This window comes from Myotis davidii, unplaced genomic scaffold, assembly GCF_000327345.1.
Source record: "Myotis davidii unplaced genomic scaffold, ASM32734v1 scaffold497, whole genome shotgun sequence".
Taxonomy (NCBI): Eukaryota; Metazoa; Chordata; class Mammalia; order Chiroptera; family Vespertilionidae; genus Myotis; species Myotis davidii.
In genome coordinates, this window is record NW_006288434.1 from 4338098 (window position 1) to 4365716 (window position 27619).

General features: G+C 40.3%; 1 protein-coding gene across 1 annotated transcript in view; it reads left to right on the plus strand.

Moving 5' to 3' along the window:
- The window catches only part of RGS22 (regulator of G-protein signaling 22), an 88872-nt gene that overhangs the window by 41237 nt on the left and 20016 nt on the right, over positions 1 to 27619 (plus strand). The window contains exons 13-16 of the mRNA XM_006760302.2: positions 18536 to 18730; positions 21746 to 21838; positions 23978 to 24150; positions 25499 to 25661. Coding sequence (XP_006760365.1) covers positions 18536 to 18730; positions 21746 to 21838; positions 23978 to 24150; positions 25499 to 25661 — 624 coding nt within the window. The remainder of the gene's footprint in view (positions 1 to 18535; positions 18731 to 21745; positions 21839 to 23977; positions 24151 to 25498; positions 25662 to 27619) is intronic.

Genomic DNA, 27619 nt, shown 5'->3' on the forward strand with positions numbered 1-27619 from the left:
TTCCTGTTGTTTATTCTCCTTGTCTTATGTTTTCATGTTTATCTGTCCTTTTATTTCTTTAAGCACTTGAAACATATATGGTAGCCTGTAGCTGCATTATTTATCTATTCCTGCACAATAGTATTATAACTCTGTGGCTTAAAACAACACACATTTATCATCTACAGTGTATGTGGATAAGGAGTCTGGGCACAGCTTCACTGGGTCCTCTGTGAGGCCGTAAATCAAGATGTTGGCCAGGGCTGGTGTCTCATCTGGGGCCCAAATGGGAAAGGCTCTTCCTCAGTGCTTTCATGGCTGTGAGCAGCATCCAGGCTGCTGGACTGAGGACTCACTGTCTTGCTCCTGTTCGCTAGAGGCTGCCTCAGCTCGGTGCCATGTTTTACTTGCCTAATCCCCTCTCCATATTGGCAGCTCACAACATGGCAGCTTGCTGCTCCAAAACCAGCCAGGGAGAGAGTGTCTCAGTAAGATGGGCGTCGCCACCTTATGGAACATAATCACATATACACAGCCACATAAACCTCTTCACTGTTGCTGCATTCTGTTGGTTAGATGTAAGCCACACATTGTGCCCACACTTGGGGGAGAGGATTACAAAAGGGCATGGCCGCTAGGAGATACTGTGTTCATGGGAGCCACCCTAGGGTCTGGCTGCTACAGTGTCCAATAATTCCATGATTTGTTGTTCTTAGGAGAACTAATTCTGCTATTTAGGATTTCTGCTGACATGCTGGATTCTTTCCTTGTGTATTTTGTAATTTTAAATTATGAGCTCATTAGTAAGGTTTTTATCTTTGGTGCTTCTGTTAGGCATATTAAATATATATCCTATATAATAAAGTAGCAATATGCTAATTGACCGTCACATCCTCACAAGATGGCGGTGCCCACAGCCACGAGATGGTGGTGCCCAGTCCTGTCAGCCCCGCCGGGGATGGGGTGGGGGCTGACAGCCGTGCCACCCGCCTGCTGCCAGAGTCCTCCAGTCCCCTCGGCCCCACCAGCAGTGAATTTTCATGCTACCATTACCTTTTTAAAAAATCCTTACCCAAGGATATGATTATTTCTTTTAGATCATCTGTTCTCAGGGAGCAGGCCTAAGCCAGCAGATGGGCATCCCCAAGGGTTCCAGACTGTAAGAGGGCACATAAATCTTCATGCACTGAACCTCTAGTATATATATTTTAATTGATTTTAGAGAGGAAGGGAGAGGGAAAGAAACATCAATGATGAGAATCATTGTCAGCTGTCTCCTACACAGTTGGGGATCTAGCCTGCAACCTGAGCATATGACCTGACCGGGAATCAAACCATGACCTCCTGTTTCATAGTTCAACACTCAAGCACTGAGCCACAATGGCCAGGCTGCTAGGCACATTTAAAAAAATACATTTTTATTGATTTCAGAGAGGAAGGGAGAGGGAGAGAGAGATAGAAACATCAATGATGAGAGAGAATCATTGATCAGCTGCCTCCTGCACGCCCCACACTGAGGATAGAGACCACAACCCCGGCATGTGCCCTGACCAGGAATCGAACCAATGACATCTTGGTTCCTGGGTTGATACTCAACTGCTGAGCCACACATGATTTCTTCATATTTATTTAGTATCCTGCTGCTTTGCTAAATTTATTTATCAGTACTAGTGGGGTTTTTTGGTGGGGAATCTTTAGGATTCCCTATATACAGTATCATGTCATCTGCAAATAATGACAGTTTTACTCTTTTCCAATTTGGATGCCTTTTATTTCTCCTTCGTGTCTGATCGCAATGGCTCGTACTGGATCTGGTTTGCTAATATTCTGTTGAGGATTTTAGCATCTATGTTCATCAGGGATATCTACCTATTTATCTATCTATCTAAAAGCCCAATATGCAAAGTGTCCCCTCGGGAGTTCGACCAACTGGGAGTTCAATCGCTCTTTATGACATGTGCTGACCACTAGGGGTTGGTGCGGAACGAAGGAAGGCCCCAGCCGGCAGCCTGCAGCCACTAGGGACCCTACCCGTGCACGAATTTCAGTCATTGGACCTCTAGAAGGCCTATAATTTTATTCTCAATTTTGAACCAAAAACTTTCATCTTTTGGTCTTATTCCTGCCCTGTGAAACAATACACAATAATTATCTCTCTTTTGGGTGACAGCTCTTCAAACAACAAAAAAATTATGCTGTCCCTTGTTACTCATATCAGCAACTTTAGATGAAATCTCAGGTCTTTTCAGAGGATTGAACTAGGTGAAATCTTGACATTTGGAAATCCCACTCTGGACATCTCCACCCAGTAAACTGACAACTTGGAAACCTTCTGGCCTACTGATCTAGCGAGGGACTTTGCTGCTTCCTTTTATATACATTCCTACAAAGAAATCACTTGATGGGTCCCATGGCAGATACATCAGTCTTAGTGTCCAACCGTCTCTACTCAGGGTCTATAATGCTGTCATGAGTTTACTCTTGTGTTTGCAAGATGTCACGAAAGAGAAAGGAAACACAAAAGCTAAGTCAGTACATGTCATCAGACCTATACCATACATTGGTATATTTAGGAAGCCATGGTTGTGATGTAGTAGCAGTGCAGAATTCATTGTGTTCATTGAGGCATTATTTATTGCCATACTTCTCATCCTCTCTTGCCTCAGATCACTTCAGTTTCCCATCAGGAGATCCTAGACACACAGTGTGGGTCCAGATGAAGTTCAGACCAGGTTGTGCAGCGTAGCCCAATCAGAGGTTTCTACAAGTATGTCCGTGGACTTGGCCCCTCGGTTCCTGCTCTTGTTTCTATGACTGTAGAATGAGGAAATCAATGTAAACTGGATAGCAGCAATTACAAGCACATTTGTCCTAGCCTGAAGAATTTTATTGATAGCTCCACAAACATTTATCAGACATCTAGATCCTCTGACCCATGCCCGGAATACTTTGGTGAACAAAGCACACATAGGTGCTACCCCCCACGTGCTATCCAGGTTCAAGAGTATGTTCTTCTTTTGCTGTCGTTTCCAGAGAACTTTAGAAATATTAAGAAAGAAGGGGCCATGTAGTACTTTCCCCACAAAACTTGCATTGTGCTGACAATGTTTTCCAGTGACGTCTGAGCTAATTTTAGGAAGCCAAAACCTTGGGTGTTACCACAGATCTCTCTGAAAAAACTTTTGGCATAAGACAGTCAGAATAGAGGATTTTTCTGATACGCAGCTTACTTTTTTCTTTGCTTGCTGTCATCCATTACCCTAATTGTTCAGCTCCTCTCTTTACTTGGCGTTTACAGGACTTCCTAGTAAATACTTCAGGGTGGTCCTGACATTTTCATTAAAGTGCTATGAGCTCAGTGCTCCTTCTCTAGCCTGCTGGTGTATTTCCAGGTGCACTAACCGAGTTCATCATTCCTTCAGACAGCAGCAGCATCAGGAACCAAGCTGTGTTTTCTAACAGATGAATGGGCGTGGGTGAGGAGCGAGGTAAGGGTGGTGGTTGAATGTGGAGAATCAGGCACCTCTGTATAGCTTTGTGGTGAATGTCAGTGCCTCTATAATTAGGTTGTTTCCTGAGTGCTGGGCAATTATTATTCAGGCTTTGTTAAATTATTTGTTTTCGTTACCAGAGAGATGGTGTCATGGGGAGCAGCGAGGCTTGGAATCCCGAGCGCAGTGAATCACTGAGCACAGAGTCAGCAGGGTCCTCATCTTGAATCCCATTCCAACGTGCTTGCTCCTGAAGTGGGTTCCGGAGAGAACACGGGTAGCAGCCAGCTCTCTGGCTGACGGCTATTCATTCATTTCCCCTCTTCCTGATGTTTATACCAGCTATCCGCATTCAGTCTTAAGATTTTTGAATACCCTAGGATTATTATTTTAAAATAGGATCTCCAGATATCCTCTTTTAATCCTCTTGTTTCCAGAAAAGCCAACCCTTGAGCTTCTCTAAACCATAATTATTATTATATCTGACATTTATTCAATGTTTACTATCTGTCAGGCTCTGTGGGAGTCACTTTACATGAATAAATTTTTATTCTTCATTTATTTTTAAAAATATATTTTTATTGGCTTCAGAGAGAAAGGGAGAGGGAGAGAGAGATAGAAACATCAATGATGAGAGAGAATCATCAGCTGCGTCCTGCATGCCCCACACTGGGCATTGAGCCTGCAACATGGGCATATGCCCTGACCAGGAATTGAATTGTGACCTCCTGGTTCATAGGTGGACGCTCAACCAGTGGGTCACACTGGCTGGGCTGAGTAATTTTTTAAAAATATTCTTGACAATCCTAAGAGGTAGATATTGGTATTGTCCCCATATTATAGTTTAAGAAATTGAGACTTAGAGAAGCTACACTGGCTGGGCCATATATTTATATTCTTAGCAACATATTGTAAACCTAATTATGGATAGTGATTGTTTATATATGACTGACAGTCAGGTGTTTTTACTTAAACATTTTCAGATATCATAGTTTAATGAACCCCCATAGGCAGTCACCCAGCATCAGCAAGGGTCCACATCAGTCTTTCCAGACATACCATGTTTGTAGTCCAAGTTTGCTCTTCATAGAGAGCTCTTGACAGGTTTCGCTGGAGCAACAGTGAAGTCTCCCAGTCCCTCCCACCTCATCCACAGAACTTCAGCAGTGAAACCAACGTGTAATAATTCAGAGCCGATATGAGCAGTTGTCAGGAGGGGGAGTGGCTTCACAGGCCTGAAAGGCTTGCCACGAAGTAGCCAGTCCATTCAAAGAAGCAATATTCTAGTCAAGAGAGGGCACTGGTCCGAGTGGCATCCGGGAAGGGAAGGGAAGGGTCTCAGGGCAGACAATGCACTGGAAGCTCTATCCCACCAACTTGTCTACTCTGTGGGCAGCGGGGCAGCCCGCTGGAGCTGATGGAGCGACCATTCCAGGGATCCCAGGCAGCTTCCCTTAGTCTGTCTCTAAGCAACCTGCTCCACGTAAGCTTGCTTTCCAAGGAGATGCGCTGGTTAACGTAAACATGCACCCCGTGTGACAGTTGGTTTTCTCATCGTAAAGTAGTCCCTCAGTGTCATGGATCTGTCTGTCATGCTTGTTGGCGGGGAGCAGCGTCCCTTTTCGACAGGGTTTTGTTTTCTTTGAGGCAAAACGTTAATATCGTCATGCTTTTCTCATTGAATTATACTTTGTTCACTGAGTTTCAAGAAATTATTTTTATTGGAGATTAAATCATTCCATTAGTTTAAATACATATTTTGCGTTTGTGAGTTAAAAGTTTTTCGGGCCCTGACCGGTTTGGCTCAGTGGATAGTGCGTTGGCCCGTGGACTGAAAGGTCCCAGGTTCAATTCCGGTCAAGGGCATGTACCTTGGTTGCGGGCACATCCCCAGTAGGGGGTGTGCAGGAGGCAGCTGATCGATGTCTCTCTCTCATTGATGTTTCTAACTCTCTATCCCTCTCCCTTCCTCTCTGTAAAAAAATCAATAAGATATTTTAAAAAAAAGTTTTTTGGTTTTTTTAAAATGAATGAAATGATCGAAAGGCCTATTTGTTCCATAGGTTGCCTTAAACTGCTTAGTCATAAATCTTTTTTGTGAAATTGTTTTATTTTATCACATAGGAATCAATTTTGCTTAAAACATTTTAAGCCACGGCCCAACTTGGTCTTTAACTCGGCCTGTTTTGTCCCTGAGTTTGTGGTTCCTTTTTGGCTTTACTTAACATGTTCTGTTTCCCCTTCTGATTTTTCATCCTGTCCAAAATGATTCAAGTTTGTTTTATTCTCCTATCCTATTGGCATTTTCTCAGGTTCTCTTTCGCACTGAGCTCTCCTCAGTAGAGCCCGTGTAACTGCCAGGAACGCTCAATTTGATTGTCATCACATTATCTTTTTTTGTGCAACTCCATCTTGTGTTGCTCTCTGTCGTAGTTTGAGTCTCGGTATCAGGATGTTGCAATGTCTAGATCCCACTTTTAACATTCCTAATTGAAAAGCCCCAAGGTCCTTCACATGAGAACCCTTTTGTGGAAAGCTCCATCTGTAATTTATCCCCTCTCAGCAAAGCTCTCAGCAATGTTCTTTGAGCTCCTACGGGATACGAGAGGTCATTAAAAATCATCATATTTTCCTCCTCTTCCAGAGGAAAAGAAAAAAAATTGGATCGCTTCAACTTGCTTGTTATTCTCTTTTTCTGCCTCGTATGAACTCAGATAATGATGTTCTACGCCTGCTAGAGCTGTGAAAGGCTGTGAAAGCAGACTGCTCCTTTTGCCGAAGTAAATATTTTATGATTTCTGAAAGTGTTCTGTATTAGGGCATTTTATATTCCTTCTATAAACTCCTCTAGGGACACGTTAGTTTTTTTGGTGCAGTTTCATCTTATTGTTTCATGTAAATTCCAAGAATAGAACTATTGAGCCCAGTTGCTATTTGCCTTCGAGCACAGCATTATGTTACTTGATTGTTGTCACGGTGCGGTGGACATTTGTTTTGTTGTGTTTAAAACTATCTGTGAAGTGATTTGGGTCTCTTTGGGTCCAGACACTGCACCAGGATCCAGGAGTACCAATTGTATTTCTCATGATGCTTTCAATGTTTCTTCTTCATAGCTCTTCCTTGTACTTCCTTCTTTTATTATTTTAAAATATATTTTTATTGATTTCAGAGAGGAAGGGAGAGGGAGAGAGAGAGAGAAACATTAATGGTGAGAGAGAATCATCCATTGGCTGCCCCCTGCACGCCCCCTACTGGGGATGGAGCCCACAACCCAGGCATGTGCTCTGACTGAGCTCAAACTGGCGACCTCCTGCTTCATAGGTGGACACTCAACCACTGAGCCACGCCGGCTGGGCTCCTCGTACTTTCTTATGAGGACAATTTAACGAGTTTTTTTCCCCACTAAACAAACTCTTGTCTTTCTGGTTTACTAATCAGTCTGAAGTTAAATCTAACATTTAAATCTTAGCTTTTCTCTTTTCTAGATAAATACTAGACTATGGTTTACTATCCAAACTGTCAACAATTTCAAAGAAAAGCTTGTTTGTCCTCCTCTGGCAGTTCAGCTTGACTCTAATTTGAATATTAAAAGGAACTTTACTGTGTCCGTATTTTTAAAAACTAGATGTCAGTTAAACAGTATTTCAGTACACTGTGTTGCAAATTGCCATAGTCTGGTGTGAGCTGGTACATTGTCATGTGGCTTTGCCTCCAGTGAATATATGACCCAGTTGGTGTCATTTGCTTTTTCCCTACTTTATTTCTCTTTCTCTACCAACGATGATAGGAAAGAGAAGTACGTTTTCCTTGTGATTCGCGGTGCGATGATAACCCGCCCTCCAGGGGAAAATGAAGCAGCCCTGCTTTGTAGCACTTATTGGTCTCTGGGTGCAAATACTCTCACCATGGATGATGTCAGGCTGCCAACGCGACTCCTCTGAGTGCAGAGCTGTGCGGTAGCCCACCGTCATGTAGTGTTTCCTGGGCATCACGTGGTATTTCCACCATGCAGATACAATACCGTTAATAACCAGGGCATGGATGATAGTAAAACAGTACAGTCAATAGGAAGTGATACATTTTGAGTATGCATTGTCTGTGTTTTTAATATAATCTATTTAACAGTAAATTTGGGTAATTTAATTTTTGATAGTGACTGAGTTTAACAACCTCTTCACACAATTCCTGAAAATTCATGAATTGGCTCTCGTGAGCGGATACAAGCTGGTTCCCACATACCATTGCTTATGATGGAGGAAGAGAGAGAACGACAAGGGAGCTGTCACTCTGGTCCTCTCTATTTGAAGTCGCTGTCGTGTTGTAGCCGGAGACAACTGACCCTGCATCCTCAGACTTACCTCCCACCCTCAGGAGACTGCGTATGACCCCTCGCTTGCACCCACCAACGCAGGCACACCCTTGGCTCCAGACGCTCCAGGTCCTATGACCTGTAAGAAGGAGCTTATGAAAAAGACTGTCTATTTCAGTCACCAGAGGGTTTTGTTTCTTCTCTCGTCTTACGAGTGCATGCAGTCGTGTCATGGGTTCAGTCTTTCTCCAAGCGGGCCAGCCAGAGCTCATCGATACCACTCTGTAAGTCCATCTGGCAGCACCCTGATCAGTAAAGGAAACGGCAGCAGCGACTTCACATTCCCTGTGCTCCTGGTGGGCATCTTGGCAGTGACAAGGAGAATGTGAAAGACACACGCCTTCCTGCTGCCTTCCTGTCACAGGGTCAGCAGTCCTTCTGTTACCGTTACAGTGGGTCCTAAGGAAAATGGACTTGTCAGTGACACCACATGCTGGCGTGGGACTGGTCTCTCCTCACCTCTGGAATATGTTAATGAGTCATATTGTCAGTCCACTTTCTAAATGTCCCCAGTTATAGCCAATGTGGTGATATGTCCCGCTAGACGTCCTGTAAACTAGCATTCGGATCTCACAGCATATAGATCTGGCGACATCTTGCCCCAGCGTCCTGAGGGGCTCATTACAAGTCATCCAGTTCCGAGGCGAAGTTTTAGTACATTTCTCTTTCTTACTTCCAGTTCTGGCCTGGTGGTGACAGCACAACATCATGCGATCAGGGTTACCAGGCAGTCCTAGAAAGATGCAGCCACATGATTATGAAAATAACTACATCGGAACGAAGTATGTGAAACCGTTCCATTAACATAACCAACAGCTGAAATGTAACATAACAAATCAACACATGTGCTGCAACATTTGGTATTCTTCTTGACGTTGCCTTTTAAGTCTACACAGACATTATTCTTATTTTCACTGGAACACAGATGAGTGTCAAGCTGCAGCTCATCAGATGGCCCCCAGTCATGGGAAAGAGGCCTCCCAAAGCCACGCTCACCTATGGCACAGGGAGGGTGCGTGCTCAGTGCTTCTACAGCGTGACGATTGGAGCCTAACCCCACAGCTGCCCTTATTTCATTGTTGGTACAAGGAGACATCCAGATAGCACAGACAGTTGTGAGAAATGTTTTATTGTTTGGTTTTGACATTGTTAAAGACAATAAATTCAATAAGCCTAACGTTCTCCTGTCTCAGGTGTGTCTAGCTAGGCTTTCTGAGTGAACGGGAACACAGTCACACACTCCAGGGTCGGCGAGGATGAGGGAAATGTGGGACACTGAGCCTGAAATGCACTCTGATACATTTGAAAGGCAATTGGGATCCACTTCCCGCCAAGAACATGCTCATTAAAATGCACTGTCAAAATGACTTTGAAAACTAGTGAGTGGCAATGCTGACCCTTGTGTGAAAAATAACTTAGAGTTGGAAAGAAATGTAAATTGCCACGGGAAATGTCATATTTTAATTTGAGCCGTCTCCCATGTAGTGCAGTACAGTGTTGTGTACAGGATATTGGCTCTCATTAGATAAATAAAGCATGTGGAGAGGGCCCTTCTAGTTGCTAGAGGGAATGCTGCCCAATTCATAAATTGCTAATAAAGCCAATTAGATCTTCAGACAAACAAGCAAGCAAGCTGAGATTTCCTTGAAGAGGCAAACATAGAAACACTGTGTTTTTCTTTTCTTTTTATTTGGGATGGGGGTGGGGGTCTTTATTTCTCCATTCCACTTTCCAATTCAATTCTCCCTTCTGTGTCCACAGCATCCACCCTACATCTTTTTCTCTTGATGGTCTTGTTAAGCGTCATAGGGTCTTGAGAGCTTAGTTAAATAACAACAACAAAAAATCAACCCCCAGGATTTCGAGACAGTAAGAGACTTCTTTAGGGCGAGGCATTGCTTTTTTTCCGTCCCTATCTGGTACCGTCGCCAGGAACGCGAGCCACAGGCACAGGTGTAGAGCGGGCTGGGCCAGCAGCCCGGTGTGCGTTTCCTGATGACATAACCTCTGAGCGCCTCCAGGAGAGACGGGGTTTAGAGCCGTGCTGTGCGCCCTGCCAGGCAGTGTGATCAGACAGGCATTGCTTGTATCCCTTCTCAGAAACTTCCCTGCTGTGTTGTTAAAGCATCACAGGTTAATGTTTAAATTGGAACCGTGTCGACCACAGCTGTGCATGAGTGAATCCCTGCTCTAACGTGACTCAGAGTAGCAGGCTGGGATATGAAGGGAGCGTTTTCTTCTCCAACATGAGCCTCATTGTTATTTTCTCAGCGGCTAGAAGGGAAGAAGTGGGTGGCCAGTAAAAGAGCAAATGACCCAGGATGCTTAAACAATGTTTCTAACCCATCCTTAGACTGTTTTCTTTAGTTGTCATATAACGTAATCTTTACTAGTATATTCCATCTTAAAGTCAGTGTACACCAATTTAAAATAAATTTTTATCATTTTTATAAAGTTTGTAAAGGTGGTGTTTAGCTTTTTAATTTGGTTTCATCTATGATTACGTCCCTTGTGTTTGTTATATATAGGCAGTTACCAGTTATTCACTTATAGGTTGTCCCTGGATTATTAGAAACACATTATTAGAAGACATTTTCAGATTTTAATGGCATAATTCAGTTGAATGTACTATAAATTTACTGTGGGGCCTAATGCAATTCAATTTTCTCCTCCTGACCCCCTTAAACACCCTGGGGAAGTGAGGAAGAGTGACAATAAATGCCATCGTGTGGGTGTGGGCTGCCAGGGGAGGCTAACCTTTCGAACCTCTCTCCAGTGCTTCCTGTTCGGTGCTGTTATCGGGGAGATAGGGGAGTATTGTGGCAGTTATCATAGTAGAGGTTGATACTTGCACAAAGATAAATTACTTGGGTGATAATGAACAACGTTCTAATAAACTGGCTATGAGGAAGCCACACACACACACACACACACACACACACACACAGTTAGGAGGGCACACAAGTACCTAAATTTAGATGCAATCAGAGAGCAGAAATAAAATATTTTTAAATTTGTATTAGGATTTTCATTTAGTGCATTTATTCCTTTTAAAAATATATTTTTATTGATTTCAGAGAGGAAGGGAAAGGGGGAGAGAGATGGAAACATCAATGATGACAGAGAATCATTGACTGGCTGCCTCCTGCACACCCCCTACTGGGGCTCAAGCCCAAAACCCAGGGGTGTGCCCTGTTGGGAATCAAACTGTGATCTCCTGGTTCATAGGTCTGTGCTCAACCACTGAGCAACACTGGCCAGGTTAATACATTTATTCTTAACAAGGAAGTCTATGAAGCTTCAGCCCACATTATAAATAAATATTTCTGGTTTGGGATGTTGGCCTTTAACAGCTATTCAATTCATATGGTTATAAATTAGACAAATGGTATGTATCTTAGCAAGGAATATCCTCTGACTTTCCTTTATTCCCAGCATTTCTGGGAGTCCTATCTAAGAGAAACTTCATAGTTTTATCTAACTGGTGGCAGTTAAATATAGGGATTTGTAATCTAAACCAGAACTCTTTTGAGAGTGAACAGGGAACTATAATTATGCCAGAACAGTAGTCTTAAACCGGACTTGGGACATATGGCTACCCTAAATATGCTCTGAAACTATGGGATATGCAGCTAAATCAGATGCATGGACCACTTATGGCTTCATGAGCAGAGAGTGTGAGGTCGGGAAGGAAGGTAGTAGTAGAGAGTGGCCTGGAAAGGGTCTGGCCTGGGTTGGTCGGAAGACTGAGTTTTATGATGTTTCTCATTGGGGTGGAACTTCTGCTGCTCATTTCCTCCTCATGTTTTTATACTTGTTCTCTTGACAATTTCCTTGTTCTATTGTAGAGATTAAATTAATAGGATTTGCATTTGAGGAAGAAGGAGAATATAGGCAAGTCAAAGAATGTGCTGTGAATGGTATTTTATTAATACAACCTGGAAACACAGGAGAAAGGGAAAGGTTTGGAAAACTAGGGAAATACCATTCATTGTATTATTGAGTCATTGAGTTTGAGGGTCAATGGGCTCTCTATGTAAAGTGTAACAAGTCCTGAACTCTAGGTTTTGGGATGAGGAAAGAAATCAGATCTAAGGAGCCTACGAATGGAAGTAGGCAGAGGATCAGGAGAAAGTATTGAAGGCAGAGGAGAGAGTGTCAAGAGGAGAGGATAATCAACAGAGTTAAAGGTGAAAAGATGAAGCAGAGAAGCTACTGAATTGGTGGTTATGTGGTTTTTAGTGATCTTAAAGATCAGCTTCATTGGCATGAAAACCAGATTGCAGTAGATTGGGCAGTGAGTGAAGAGTGAGTGTAAAGATTTGTAGAGAAGGGAAAGCGAGAAATGGGGTGACAACTGTTTAGGATGGGAGAGACACTTCACTTGAACGCCTTTATAGCACAAGGAAGGAGATGGAATCAATGGAAAGGTAGATTAAGGAGACAGGTACTAAGGACACAATTGATGTTGCAAGGTTCTGGAGGAATGGAGTCAAAAGCACACATGAATGCCTTAACCAGTTTGGCTCAGTAGATAGAGCACTGGCCTGTGGACTGAAGGGTCCCAGGTTCGATTCTGGTCAAGGGCATGTACCTTGGTTGTGGGCACATCCCCGTAGGCGGTGTTCAGGAGGCAACTGATCAATGTTTCTAACTCTCTATCCCTCTCCCTTCCTCTCTGTAAAAAATCAATTTTATATCTATCTATCTATATCTATATCTCTCTCTATATATATATCTCTATATATATATATTTATTTATTTTTTAAAGCACACATGAGTGATTCAGCCTTGGAAAACAGTCTTCCTTTGAAACTTGAGAAAGAAAAAGATTTAGAAGAAAGCTCTAGAGAGGGAAGTTGAGGGCATTTACACCAGTGATTGTTCCTAATTAAGTGGGATGCAGTCTACCGAAAGCAAAGAAACATACGGCTGCATCTGGGAGGCTTTAAGGAAGATGGCAAAATTTAGAAACGGGGAGATGGAGTTGACTTAGAAACAAGCAATAACTTACCAAGCTTTGCAACCATAGATGAGCTGTGGTGTTTTTTTTAAAGGCTATTTAAATGGAGCCAATTATTATAGTTTTTACAGGGAGTTTGAGGATAGAGTTGGAAAAAATAAATGAATGAATGATTAGACTGACCCGAAATACCAAGGCAGAATACCAAGCTGGGAGAAACTAGGGATATTTGTAAGAGTTAGTTGAAATGATGGGCAGTCTCGAGTCCCGGTCGTGTAAGAAGGTAAGAGACGAGGTGGTGCCTGACTTATTTAGAGGACAGATTGTGCAGAAGGTAGAAAAAGCTTGGTGAGAGGTATTGAAGGATACAGAGCAAGGGTCAGAGAGAGGAAGTTGTGCTACGAATACAGTAAGTGGTAAAGTGAAGTGAAGCTCATTCTGAAGAAAATCATACAGCAAATTTCAGAAGGTAAAAGCCCGAGCCAGGTGGATACAGTGACATAAAGAGATCTGGCTTTAACATGGCATCATGAAATGTCCACCGTGGTGCGGTGATAGAACATGCAAATAGCACTGGGAGCCTTTCATAGGCCTGTGGCAGCAGTAGATTTTAAAGACAAGACATGAGTGAAGGCAAGACTGAAAGTGAAAGGGGAGGGCACGGATGTGAACACCCCCCAGCAGCCGACCTATCACTGTTATTCCAGTTACCATTTCAACTTATTTTGTACTTTATGCTCTTCACTGCTATCATGTTTTTAAATCAAAGGAATCATGCCGATTTCTACAGAAAAGTTTGGTATGTGGCATGCCAAGTCTCTTTAAACTACAGTCTTTGATGTAGCTGACCCATTGGCAAAGCCATTGCTTTATTTTGCCATTAGAGGGTATTCCTGCCCCAATAGAAGTTGAGTCTGATTTTTAACCTAAGTGATGTGGGGAGTCAAATGTGCTTTCCTTTGAGGTAAGCTTGAAATTATTAAAGTGACTTCTGGAATCGTTGTTTAATGTTGTTAAGTTGGTCATTTTAGTCTGTAGTTTCTTAATTTACCTTAGGATGACATTATTTTAATTCACTTCCAAAACTTCCACCTTAGAAAATGGTGAAGAACAGATTTGAATCCGATTCAATCCTAGCTTGTTAGACTAGTTAGGTTTACAAGCCATTCTTCTAAATACTTCCCAAGGTTAGAAAAATTTTCTTTCTCCGTGTGTGTGTGTGTGTGTGTGTGTGTGGCAACTTTCATTTTAAATATTATGTAATCATTTGGAAAGAGTATGATTCACTTTGGACTATTCAACCCAGTGGAATATGTACTTATGTTTTAAGTAACTAAGTTTCCAGACTGTAGATTGCCTAATTAAATAGGACATCTCGAATGGCTAACTATGCCCCTTCTCTCATATTTCACAACACTTCTTCTCTGCTGCTATTCAAGACTCACCTTTTAATAACTTCAAGAATTTTGCTGTTTGCTATGTCATGTAATTCCCCCATTCTTAACCCCAATAATGTTATCTAAAGATCATCTAAGTTCTGTTTTACCTTCCTAGAAATTTTCATTACATGACTCATGAACTTTCTCCCTACCTTTTCCTTCTATTTTATCATTTTGAAGCTCTTTCAACACCCACACAAATTGCCCTTATAACATATACGTTGTGGAGTTTCTTAACTGACCCAATTCCAATGTTTTTAATCTCTGTTTCCCCTAAGTTAACTATGGGATGGCCATATGTTGGAATCCACCATAAACTGGAACTATTTCAACTTTGAATTTTGAACTCTGATATTGCTCGTCCAGATCATAATTTCACTTTAGGCCACTAATCTCCCATTTATCCTCTTAGTAAATGTTTATCGGGTGCCTATAAGATACTGAACTCCAAGTACTCCTTTTAAGGGAGGACTAGATAAAAAAGTCAATTCTGATTTTTGTAAAGTACTCTAAATGCCTCCTTTCTTTATTTTCACCTCAAGTTCTTTACTACTCCCCACTGCATAATGTGTTACTACCCTGATACTAATCTCATTTGCTTTCCTACCTCTAAGGGGCCTCATGGTACATCATCTCAATTGCAGTTTAATCTGCATCTTCAATTCTGGCTTTTCTTTTTCAGTCTCTTTTACTATTTTCTCTGACTTTATTCATTATTATTATATTTTACAATCAATATGTATTTACATTTATCTACATATTTATGCTTTTTGTTGTTCTCTATTCCATCGTGCTTTTGTTTGGGGCTTCCCCTTAATTAATTAATTAGTTAATGAATTAATTTCATGCAGGTCTGCTGGTGATTAATTCTCTGTTTTTGTTTGTTGATTTCTGACATCTTTATTTTATTTTCATTTTGGAAGAGTATTTTTGCCGGGCATACAATTACAGGTGAGCAGTTGTTTTCTCTTTGCACTTAAGATTTAAGGTTGGAGTCTATACCTGGTCTGCCCCTGCTCTTAGGGTGTTTTGAGAGCCTATGGTATTTATAGGGGCTTCCCCCACTGCCAGGCACTAAACTACAATGATCCATATCCCCTCAGCATAGAGAAACTTCCAAAACCTCCACCTATAGATAATTGTAAGGACTTTGGTTATTACTAAGTATGAAATGGGAAGATGGGGTTTGAGAAGAAAAGTGACATGCATAGTGGATTCGCTGTTTGCTGTGGTAAAACTGTAAGAGAGCAAAGAGGAACCTGGCAAGACCAGCTAAGAGGCTATTGCAGAAAAGCAGGAAGAGACGACGGTGGCATATAGTTTCTTATTTGACTATTGGAATGACTTCCAAATGGCCTCAAACCTTGATCTGCGCAAACTGTTTCTCCCTTCGACGCGATAGTGATTTATTTCTAAAATTCATATCCCATGGCGTCACTTCTCAGAGTTTCCCCATTATATATCTTTAGGTAAAAATTCAAATTCCTTACCAATGAATAAAAGATCATATTCATGCTCTGATACCTGCCTCCCTTTACAGCATCCTCTCTCATTCTAACTCTTTCTTTTAGCCAGCGTTACATACTTGAAGGCTCAAATCTCACAGGTTATGCCTGGCCAGTGTGGCTCAGTGGTTGAGCATCCATCAGTTCTATGAACCAGGAGGTCATGGTTGGATTCCCAGTCAGGGCACATGCCTGGGTTGTGGGCTCACTCCCCAGTAGAGGGCATGCAGGAGGCAGTCGATCAATGATTCTCTCTCATCATTGATGTGTCTATTTCTCTTTCTCTCTCCCTTCTTCTCTGAAATCAATAAAAATATATTCTAAAAAATTATATTTAAAAAAATCTCACAGGTCATAAAACCTCGTAGGCCCTCATGCCTTGGCCCATGTTTTCCTTCTTCTTGAATGATCTTTCTCATCAGCTTTCTTGCCTGATTGACTCTAACTCATCTTTAAAGACCCAGCTTACAGATCAAGGATAAGAGAAACTTATCTTCTCTTGGAAGAGTTTCTGAGTCTTTTCCTTCCCCATTCCAAGATATAAAAGAGTATTTTTGGTGGATTCAGTACAATTCAATAAACATTTATGGCATCTAGTCTCTGCCAAGAACAGTTTTAGGAGCTGGAGAATCACAGATGAATAAGCTGAAGTTTTTGCCCTCGAAGACCTAGTTCCAGAAGAGAAGACACATAAATACTTAACGGTGTTATAATGTGATAGTATAGCAGTTGACAAGTATGATCTTGGGAGGAGGGTGTGAGTGAAGGATCCTTCGAGGAAGAGAAATTCCTGTTGATTTTACAGAATAAATCAGAGTTTATCAAGCAGACGAGGTGCATGGGGTAGGGTCAATACAAGATATGCAAAACATGGAATGCCAAACAGCAAAACACTGAACAGACAGTCCAACCTCAGAAAGAAGGCAGGGGAGGGGTGTAAGAGATCAACCAAAGGACTTGTATGCATGCATATTAGCATAACCAATGGACACAGACACTGGGGGGGTAGGGGCTTGCCCAGGGTGGGACTGGCTGGGAGTAGAGTCAGTCAGGAAAAAAGGAGACGTATGTAAAACTTTAGACAATTAAAAAAAAAGGAAAAAAAGAAAAATTGATATTTGAGTATAAAATTTAAAAGGTATGTAATGGGAAGTGAGCTTGAAAAGATTGGACAGACAATCATTGAAGATCTTATTTCAATATATACGTCCACTGTGGTACTTTTCATACTGAAAACAACTGGTTTTCATCTCCATGTCACCATCAATGGGCTCCTCCAGGGCTGGCATTAGGTCTTATTTATTAATCTTTGCATACATAGCACCTACCCAAGTGTCTAAAATGTGGTGGATACTCATAAATGCTTATGTTATTAATGTGGATCCTTTAAAACTTTTAAAACATTATTTTACATAAGGGTATTATTTGGTACATATCTATTTATCATCTAATCTATATCATCTATCTATCTATCTATCTATCTATCTATCTATCATCTATCATCTATCTAACGCCTGGGTTAAGTCTGGACATTATCAGCTCCAAAGTCTAAGTATAAAAATAAAATTGAAATAAAATACAATTAATTAAAGATTTTGAGTAAAACTAAATTTAAATCTGATATATAGGGCACGACATATCCAGTTTGTAACATTTAAAAAATAAAATGTTATTAAAGTGCTTCTCAGATTTAAATAACTATTATTGAGAGACAAGACAAATGAATGGAACGAAGTAGACCCGTGGTCGGCAAACTGCGACTCGCGAGCCACATGCGGTTCTTTGGCTCCTTGAGTGTGGCTCTTCCTAAGCCTTAGGAGAACCCTAATTAAGTTAATAACAGTGTACCTACCTATATAGTTTAAGTTTAAAAAATTTGGCTCTCAAAAGAAATTTCAATCATTGTACTGTTGATATTTGGCTCTGTTGATTAATGAGTTTGCCAACCACTGAACAGACAGTCATGCAGCTTTCCCTAGAGCAGCGGTTCTCAACCTGTGGGTCACGAACAATGAAAATACATTCTGCATATCAGATATTTACATTACGATTCATAACAGTAGCAAAATTACAGTTATGAAGTAGCAATGAAAATAATTTTATGGTTGGGGGGTCACCACAACATGAGGAACTATATTAAAGGGTCGTGGCATTAGGAATGTTGAGAACCAGTGCCCTAGAGTCTGTGTATGTGCTGTGTATATCTTTCCATTCATGCCTGTTTCCTCCTCCTTTCTCTATCACAGCCCTGAACACAAGATATGGACATTTTTACAGCAGAAAGTCTTAAGAACTCTGCAACTCAGCTGGATAGGGCAGGTAGTCTTCTGGGTCTCTAGACTAGAAGACTATCAGTCAACTTTTCAGCCTTAGTGTATTCTTTCCTCTTTCTTTCCAGTGGGCATTTCCAGCCACTTTGGAAAGTAGCACATACAGTTAGAACTGTCATGAATATAAGGAAAAAAGGAAATGTATAACGTGAATCATTATAACCACAGTAGTAATCTGAGGAAAATTGCAATATCTAAATCACCTACTTTTGTGCAAGATCTCCTGGCTAACTGACTAGTTACAAATGAAGAAATAGGAAGAGAAAATTAAGAAAACACACACGGTCTTTTGAATAAACACACTACTTTGTCTTAAGAAGTTTTGCACATCTTTTTTTTAAAAAAAACCCCTTGAGTTTGTTTGTCTTTTCTTACCTTTAAAAAATGCCTTTGCCGCAGAACCTGCTAATTATTATGGTTTCTCCCAACATCCACTCCTTTCTTCCCCTCCTCCTTTAGTTGCTTTTTGCCACATACGTTGCTCCTTCGGCCACTCTTGACATTGGACTCCAGCAGCAAAAGAAAAGAGAAATTTATATGAAAATACAGCCACCGTTTGAAGACCTTTTTGACACAGCAGAAGAATATATTCTTCTCCTCCTCCTAGAGCCCTGGACAAGGATGGTACAATTAGACCAACTTGCCTACAGACAGGTATGGCAACACTGATACATTGTGTGTGAACCCGTCGGGCTTATTGTAAAACTGATGATAAGCAGCATGGTTAACTCACATGAAAAAAAACCAAACTGGAAAAGGTCTCAGTTGGGCCAGGGATTCAGAATTTTCCTGTCGTCTCCTAACAAAACACATCGGTGTCGTTGTTAGCTCTGTGCGCCAATGTGTCAGCAGAGAGAACTCTGACTTTGGGTTTCCTGTGACCCAACAAAATGTGCCACGGTGATATACTGGCTTTGTCCCTGCTTGCCGTTTTCAGCGGCAGTCTTAATTTTGATTAATGGACAAAGCTCGTTCAATGTTATGCTGGATGAGTTACAGTAAATATTATACCCATGGAAAACATAAACATTTCATACGTATTGTGGAAAGCACATTCTCTGGCTTCGGCGCTATTGTCAAGCGCACCCAGATGTTCATCAGGTCAGGCTGCTTGATTGGGTAAAAGTTTCAACACATCTTTCTTTCTTCGTCCCCAAAGAGGTCATGTTAACCCTTCGTGCTGGAATATTTTCACTCTTTTTATTGACGGGTGGAGGAAATTTCTTTAAATATTTATTTTGAGTCACAAATTAAAACCACTCATGGGTATTTTTTACATTAAGTTAATGCACGTGCCCTGTACACGTGGTCATTTCAGGTGGGACTCTGGTATCTCTGTGTTGGTATTCTTTGTTCGTATCTCTTCCACTACTTCTTAGTCATGTCTTCCACCAGAAAGGATAGCTTAGGTAATTAAAATAAAATTAATACTGAAACACCTTGGATAGAGTTATCTTATTGAATTGAAACAACCCGTATGGCTTACTAAATTCAGTAACCAAAATAATTAAAATTTTATTTCTGCTTTTCTCTTTGTTCTGAAAACTTAGCATTGCAACCTTTCTTCTACAGAAACACATAGATTACACTACGAAAATTAGGCTATTGTATGAAATTTTAAAATATCTCTCTAGTTGTTATTTTAAATATAATATAGGGTGTAGGGGGAAATGGACCTGAGATATGGTCCTGAGATGATACTTAGAATTATAACTAAATTCCCTAAACCAGCGGTTCTCCACCTGTGGGTCATGACCATCGGAAAACTCATATAGCATATCAGATATTTACGTTACAATTCAGAACAGTAGCAAAATTACCGTTATGAAGTAGCAACGAAAATAATTTTATGGTTGGGGGTCACCACAACATGAGGAACTGTATTAAAGGGTAGCGGCATTAGGAAGGTTGAGAACCACTGCCTAAACCAAAAGGTTTTGGCATTGGTAATGATGTGCCACGCCAGCACAGCCAAGGGTGAACATGAGGAGGGGTGGTGAAGGATTAAAGCAGACAGACAAGAGAATACAGCTGGGGCTGGGTGGATCTCTTGTGCCTGGATGAGGACACAGACCCAGCCTGCAAGCTGAAGCTTTATTTTATAGCCAGAGCACACAGAGCAAAACAAGGGAAGTGGTCAACATGTTTACAATGTTCTTGTGAGTTTCACCTTGTTTTGGCAGCACATTCTGCACCTCCCACAACCCATTAGCTACCTAGGAAGGAACTCGGGAGGACTAGAAGGTTAAGTTTGCTTATGCTAGGAGGGCTCTGCCCTCCAAGCTGGGACTTGTTTGTGGCCTTGCCACAGGTCAGTCCGAGGCTTAACCCTATAGCTGCTTCCTATAGTAATGATTCTTATAAAAATGCATGGGACAAATAATACATTCTTTTTAATAAGAGGGAAAATAAATCTCTCTTAATTCTAGACACATCCTTAAATTCAGACTAGAGATGTCTCTAAAAGTCTAGCTGACTAGATTATGTAGACCAGGGGCCCTCAAACTACAGCCCGCGGGCCACATGCAAATACAAATATTGTATTTGTTCCCGTTTTGTTTTTTTACTTCAAAATAAGATATGTGCAGTGTGCATAGGAATTTGTTCATAGTTTTTTTTTAAACTATAGTCCGGCCCTCCAACGGTCTGAGGGACAGTGAACTGGCCCCCTGTTCAAAAAGTTTGAGGACCCCTGGCTAAGAGAGTGGCTAAAATGAAAAAAGTTGACAATGATGTGACCTCAGGCTGCTGTTCTATCTGTCACCCAATACTTCATAAATTCTAAGCTCCAACCAAACCAGACCACTCGAACTTCTCTGAAAAGCCCTCCCTCTCTGGCACACCAAAAAATATGTTATTTTGCTGTACTGGCAAAAAAGGTATAATTTTGATTGATTTATAAAAGAAAAATTAATAATAGCAATTACTGACTCTCCTAGCTCCAAAGTGATTTTTAAAAAAATCAGGTGCCTATGTTTGTATATAAGGATTTCTGATACCAAGAATTAACCAATGAGACGCAACATTCTTATGCAACATGATCAATGACAGGCAAGTCTATCATGACCTGTATATTTATGATTCAAGACAGAACAGTCATGCCTAAAGGCTATTGCTGTGTTGGCTGTTACCATATTTTTATTTGTCAATCTAAGGGAAAAGAGGTCAGTGCTCCTGACTAACTAGTCAGGTATTGCATGTTTTAAAAATTCTTGCAGCCCCTGGTTGAAAATCACTGCACTATATCATTACCTAGAAATGCATGTAATTTTTAAAATATATTTTAATTTTTTTCGGAGAGGAAGGGAGAGAGAGAGAAACATCATTAATGAGAGAGAATCATTGGTCGGCTGCTTCTGCATGCCCCCTACTGGGGATCGAGCCCCGGCATGTGACCTCCTGGTTCATAGGTCGATGCTCAATCACTGAGCCACACCAGCCAAGCAGAATGCTTGTGTTTTTTATAGTATGCATTCAAAGCCTGACTTTGCTGTAGCTGCTTTTTCACATTATGTTGGTCTTCCTGCTTTTGCCTCCAAACTAATTTACTTTATTGGCAAATGTATTGGTCTGTAGCCCACTTTTCCTGGCAAATTGTGCATTCTTTTCCCCACTTTTTCATAATGCACATACTATTGATGTTACACGTTTTATTATTATTTTTATTAGGTGAAATTGGTGGAAGAAACTCGACAGCTAGACTCTGTCAACTTCAGAAAGCTACAGGCTTTGTATAAAGAGACAGTTTTCAAGAAAGCTGAGGTAAGACAACTCTCTAAAAAAACACACACACTTTTATCCTGAAGAGGATTGCCACCACATATATTGTTGGGGGTGGGGATGGGAATAGATGATCATATATTGATGAGATAGGGAATAGGCAGTTTCATTTTTCTGCTGCTGCTTTGCCAAGGATGCTACAGTTTGATAGGTGGCACGTTTATTGACACATTTAACGACAAAGTCAGAAAAACAAAGCAGATAAGGTAGCGCAGGTTGCCAAGCTCCTTGCCTGCCTTAGCTAAGAGCCTCCTAGCCACATTATATTCCTTTGAATGTTATTGGTTATTTTCTGTATGGCAGCACCTCTATTTGTTGTCAGGTCACAAGAGTTAAATTGCATTTTCCAAACAGAAAAGAGGCTATTGTATGCCATCAGCAGGCAAAACAATTTCTTAAACTATGGAAAGAATTTGGAGAGTTCAATTAAAAAGACTATAGGAGTGCCTAGGATATGCTCTGATCGGTAGGTTAGCTTGCTGCTGGGGTCCGGCCAATTGGGACTGAGCGAGAAGAGCGGGAGACACCCTGGAGTCCTCCCACGATCCCTCCCTGACTGGCCAACCTCCTGCGTCCCTCCCCAGCCCTGATCATGCACCAGTGGGGTTCCTTAGCCTGGCCTGCGCCTTCTTGCAATCCAGGCTGAGGGACTGTCTCCCCCCCCCCTCCGCACAAATTTCACGCACTGGGCCTCTAGTATTACATAAAATGTAAGAAACAATAACACTGGTGTTGTATGATCTTATTTATATAAAATTGCATATGTATTTCTACATGTGTACATATATACAAAGAGATAATCTGGAAAGATGTTCACCAAAATATTAAAGATAGCTCTGAGTGAGCATGGAACAGAGGGAAGGCAGGGGTAGGGGTTGGGGGAGGAAAGATTAACCGGGGAACTTACATACATATATACATAGCACATGGACAGAGACATTAGTGTGGTGAGGGGATGCAGGGTGGAGGGGGTTAATGTGAAAAAAAGAGACCTGTAACACTGTCAGCCATGAAAATAAAATAAAAAATAGCTCTGAGTGGTAAGGTTTCAAGTGATTTTTACTTTCTTCTTTGTACCTATTTGAAATTTTTATTCTTTTACAATAAAGTTTTACAAAAAACAGTGAAGTTATTTTTTAAAATGTAACCTTCATGATGGTTGCCTCATTAACACAGAAGTTCTGTATTTGAGACACTACTAATTAATACGTTGGAAAGGATACATAAAAACCCACAAAGATAGCATTTTGTAAAATTGTATTTTAAACTTTATGAACTAAAATTTATAATGCTCCCCATGATTATCCTTCTTCCTATGAAAATGGATTTTGAAAATATTGGCAGTTTATATCATGGTCTGGTGCTTTTCAAAAACATATAGGGAGATGCATTAATCATACAATGAATTACAGAAAGAATAGGGCTTGTAAACTGTCTGCAAAACATCAGAGGTTTTAAAAATACCCCATAATTTTATATGAAGGAGATTATATTTAAAGGATGTAATCTTTATTAGAAAAGCATCTTACATTACTGTGTAGCTTTTGAAATTAAGTTATAGATAAAAGAATGTTTTATGGTCATGATATATGGTTAAGAAAAGGAACCAAGTTATAAAACCATACATAGTTGTATAGTCCTGCCCTCATTTTTAATAAGCTACATGTATGTAGACAAAAAGAAATCTAGAAGGGTATATATAAAAAAGCTAATGGTGATTATCTCTGAATGGTAGTATTATGTATGCTTTTTGTTTTCTTTTTATTATAAAAGACATTACTTTGGTACTAACAAAAATAATAAAATTAATATTTTATAAGCAAGTATGTAATAACTGTTTACTAAATGTTCATGAAAAGAAGGGAATGGAATATAAAGGAACATTAATATTTTATAAGCACGTATATAATAACTATTTACCAAAATGTTCATGAAAAGAAAGGAATGGAATATAAAGGAACAGAAGAGAATTTGATATAAGTTAGAACCAAATTTTAGATTCTAGATTCTTTGGCCTGTTAAGTGGCATTTGCCTAACAGTTAATTTTTATTTCAGTTTATTTAAATTTGAAAAAATAATTTGTGCTTAAAAGATTTTTATGAAAAGTATTATTTTACTAGGATGCTACTAGTGACATTGGAACTGGTATTCCCCCACATCCTGCTACCACTAAATCAACAGAATACTGGAATCTTGTCCCTGCAGAATATAAGAATTTTAATTTTAATAATCTCCTTAACAACAAACTGGAGTTTGAACATTTCCGTCAGTTTCTTGAGGCTTATTCTGCAAGGTAAGAAACATAACCATTGTAAATTATATTACTCTCTTAAAATATTCTTTTCTAAGCTACTTATTTTTTTTAAGCTGTATGGGTAACTTTTTGTTGGGGCATGCAATTTAAAAATAGCAGCCTCTGAAATGTTATTTAAGTGGTTAAATAATATTTGTTGATACTTTTAGTATTGGCTAAAGTAAAGCACCAGCATGGTTTATTTATTTATATATGTTTGTGTTATCCTTACCTGAGGATATTTTTCCCATTGGTTTTTAGAAAGAGTAGAAGGGAGTGAGGAGAGAGGAAGAGGGGGAGAGAGAGAGAAACATCAATGTGAAAGAGACACATCGATTGGTTGCCTCCCGCACATGCCCTAACGGGGTGGTGATCAAACCTGCAATTCAGTATGTGTCCTTGACCGGAAATTGAACCCACCACCCTTTGGTGCTCAGGCCAGTGCTCCATCCACTGGGCCACATTGGCCAGGGCAATACCAGTGTGTTTTATCTAGTCCCTTTTCTGCTGTTTCTTTTGCATTTGTCTAGACAGGTGCTTCAATTACTATTTTATTATCATTATTATTATTAATATTATTGATTTCAGAGAGGAAGGGAGAAAGAGAAAGAGATAGAAACATCAATGATGAGAGAGATTCATTGATTGGCTGCCTCCTGCACTCTCCCTACCAGGGATCAAACCCGCAACCAGGGCATGTGCCCTGACTGGGAATCAAACTGTGACCTCGTAGCTCATAGGCTGATGCTCAACACTGGCTGGCTTCAATTACTCTTTCTGAGAAGTGTCTCTTTTATATTTCACTAAGGTATTGAAATTAATGTAATGTTTTATAACTTTTGTTAGCTGACACATAAATAAAATGTAGTTTTGCACAGAATCTCGGTACCTTATAAAATATTTATCTAATATAAAGTGTTCATATTTTTTCTAATAATTTTCTCACAAGGTAGAGATTGATTAGACTTGGGAGCCACATTTCAGATACATAGTTTCTGTTGGTGCTGAGGATTATTTTAAATGTAGCTTGTTGCCAGACAGACATGCAGTAGATGGCATGTTCCCATATCTGAAACTGAGAGTACTAGTCCAGCGTTCACGGAAGCACTCCGAGACCCCACCAACAATGGTGAGAGCTATTTTTCTGCCCCCAGGACCCCTGCTATTCATTCATATTTTTAGCCAGGATGAGAGGCAGTATTGTACTTATTAGTTTCATGATCTGATCCCTTGTGCTAATTGGTCAAGACAACCACTTTTTAAGTTCTGTCAAAACAGCCGCTTGGTTTGGGGTTTAGTAGAATTGAGAGAAATAAATAAGAAAGGCTGTACTTTGTTTTTATTTTAGCATCGACCTGATGTGCTGGATAGACATTGAGCAGTTCCGAAGTATACCTCACAAAGATCGAAAGCTAAGGGAGGCAAAATCTGTTTATATTAAAAACAAGTACCTGAACAAAACGTATTTCCTTGGACCTACCAGTCCAGCTTCTCCATATCAGCAGGATCAGGTATCAACGTGAAAAGATATTTTCTATATTGACGTATAAGAACCAGTCGGTTCTTTCTCTTTGCCAGCAGCCTGAAAGTCATCTTTTTCATTTGCTTTTATGACTTAAATGCTAGACACGTTGGGTATCTCGTTTTTTAGGTAGTCACAAGTATCTATAAAATAAATGCCTTTAAAACTCAAGTATTACATATTATAAAATGTGTTATCTCAACAAGTAATTTATAGAATTAGAAACAATAACCTTTCATTCATTCATTCATTCATTCATTTATCCACTATGAGGGAAAATATGAGTGCCTGTGACATGCTGGACTCTCCCAGGTGCTCAGGAGAAGTGGCGAACTAGAGGGTCAAGTCCAGTCAACAAGCAGGGAACTGCCATGGTCGGCCACTAAGCTTCATCTTTACTTCTTTTCTTTGCTTCTATTAACGGATATCACTCCAAACGTCATTGATCTTAAAACAATCCTGTTTGCCATTCTATTGTCCCCAGAAACTATTTTTATTGACCAGGAACATAGGTTTGGTTATTTTGTTGGACCAGAGTCACATGGTCTGAATCACAACTTATTAATAACCACAGCATTATTATTATTTACAGCAAACAGTTCTTATTGGGATTCAGCAGTGGGCTTGATCACATAACATATGGCTCAATTTTTGTGCTTTAAAAATTTCTCTAGTTTGAAGTTTGCTAGTCTGCATTACCACCTAGAGGTCAACGACAGCACTTGACTTCTTTATATTGGTCATGTGAACAGATGCGTATTCTGATGCCAGACATTTATAAAATACAAAGCTCAGACGAATGCTAAATTAGTACATGAAAGAAAAATTCAGAGGTGTTCATGAGTAGAGCCTACCAAATTAGAAAGCTCAGTCTTTGCAGGGAGAAATAAGCAAAAGTCCTTGGGAATAAGAGGAAGAAGAAGTGGTAAAATTAAGCAACCTTGACAAAAATGCCTCGCTCTTTGTTAGTTCCCTGATGTGTTAGCAAAAGAGGTTGGTCTCTCACTAAGCACAAGCATTTGTTTTCTCTTTGGTTTGTGCTACGTTGGTGAGGTTCGGTGGTATCGGATGCTACTGTGTGAACCCTCCATAGTATAACATGCTGAGAACTTAAAATTACTTTTATTTTTATTTACTTACTTTACACTTAAGGATATTCGTATTGCATTATGCTTTCTATAGATCATGGGTCCATGGGCTAATTTCAGTTGTGTGGTCAATTTGCTCTTTGATTAGCAAAGTAATCCTTTCTCTTTAATACAGGTAAACAATAGTGTTATTGTTAATGTTATTAGATTAAAAATAAAGAATGGCTAAGAGGGTTTCTCTTTTTATATATTTTAATTTTGAAAGTATTTTTATTGATTTTTTTTTCTAGAGAAAGAGGAAAGGAGAGGAAGAGAGAAACATCAATGATGAGGGAGAATCATTGATTGGCTGCCTCCTGCATGCCCCGCTACCAGGGATAGAGCCCACAACCCTGGGCATGTGTCCTGACTGGGAATCTAAGGGTCAACCTTTCAGTGCATAGGACTATGCCCAACCCACTGAGCCATACCAGCCAGGGCTGTTTTGTGTGTGTTTTAAGATTTTATTGATTTTTTGAGAGAGAGAGAGAGAGAGAAACATCAATCACCCTAACCCGTTTGGCTCAGTGGATAGAGTGTTAGCCCGCAGACTAAAGGGTCCCAGGTTCAATTCTGGTTAAGGACATGGTTGCAGGCTCAACCCCCAGTGGGGGATGTGCACGGGGCAGCTGATCAATGTTTCTCTCTCATCGATGTTTCTAACTCTCTATCCCTCTCCCTTCCTCTCTGTAAAATCAATAAAATATATATTTTTTAAAATTGATGGGTTGCTTTCTCTGTGTCCCTTCCCTCTCCCCCCAAAGCAGGGCTCCAACCTACAACCTAGGTATGTGCCCTGACTGGGAATCAGACCCATAAC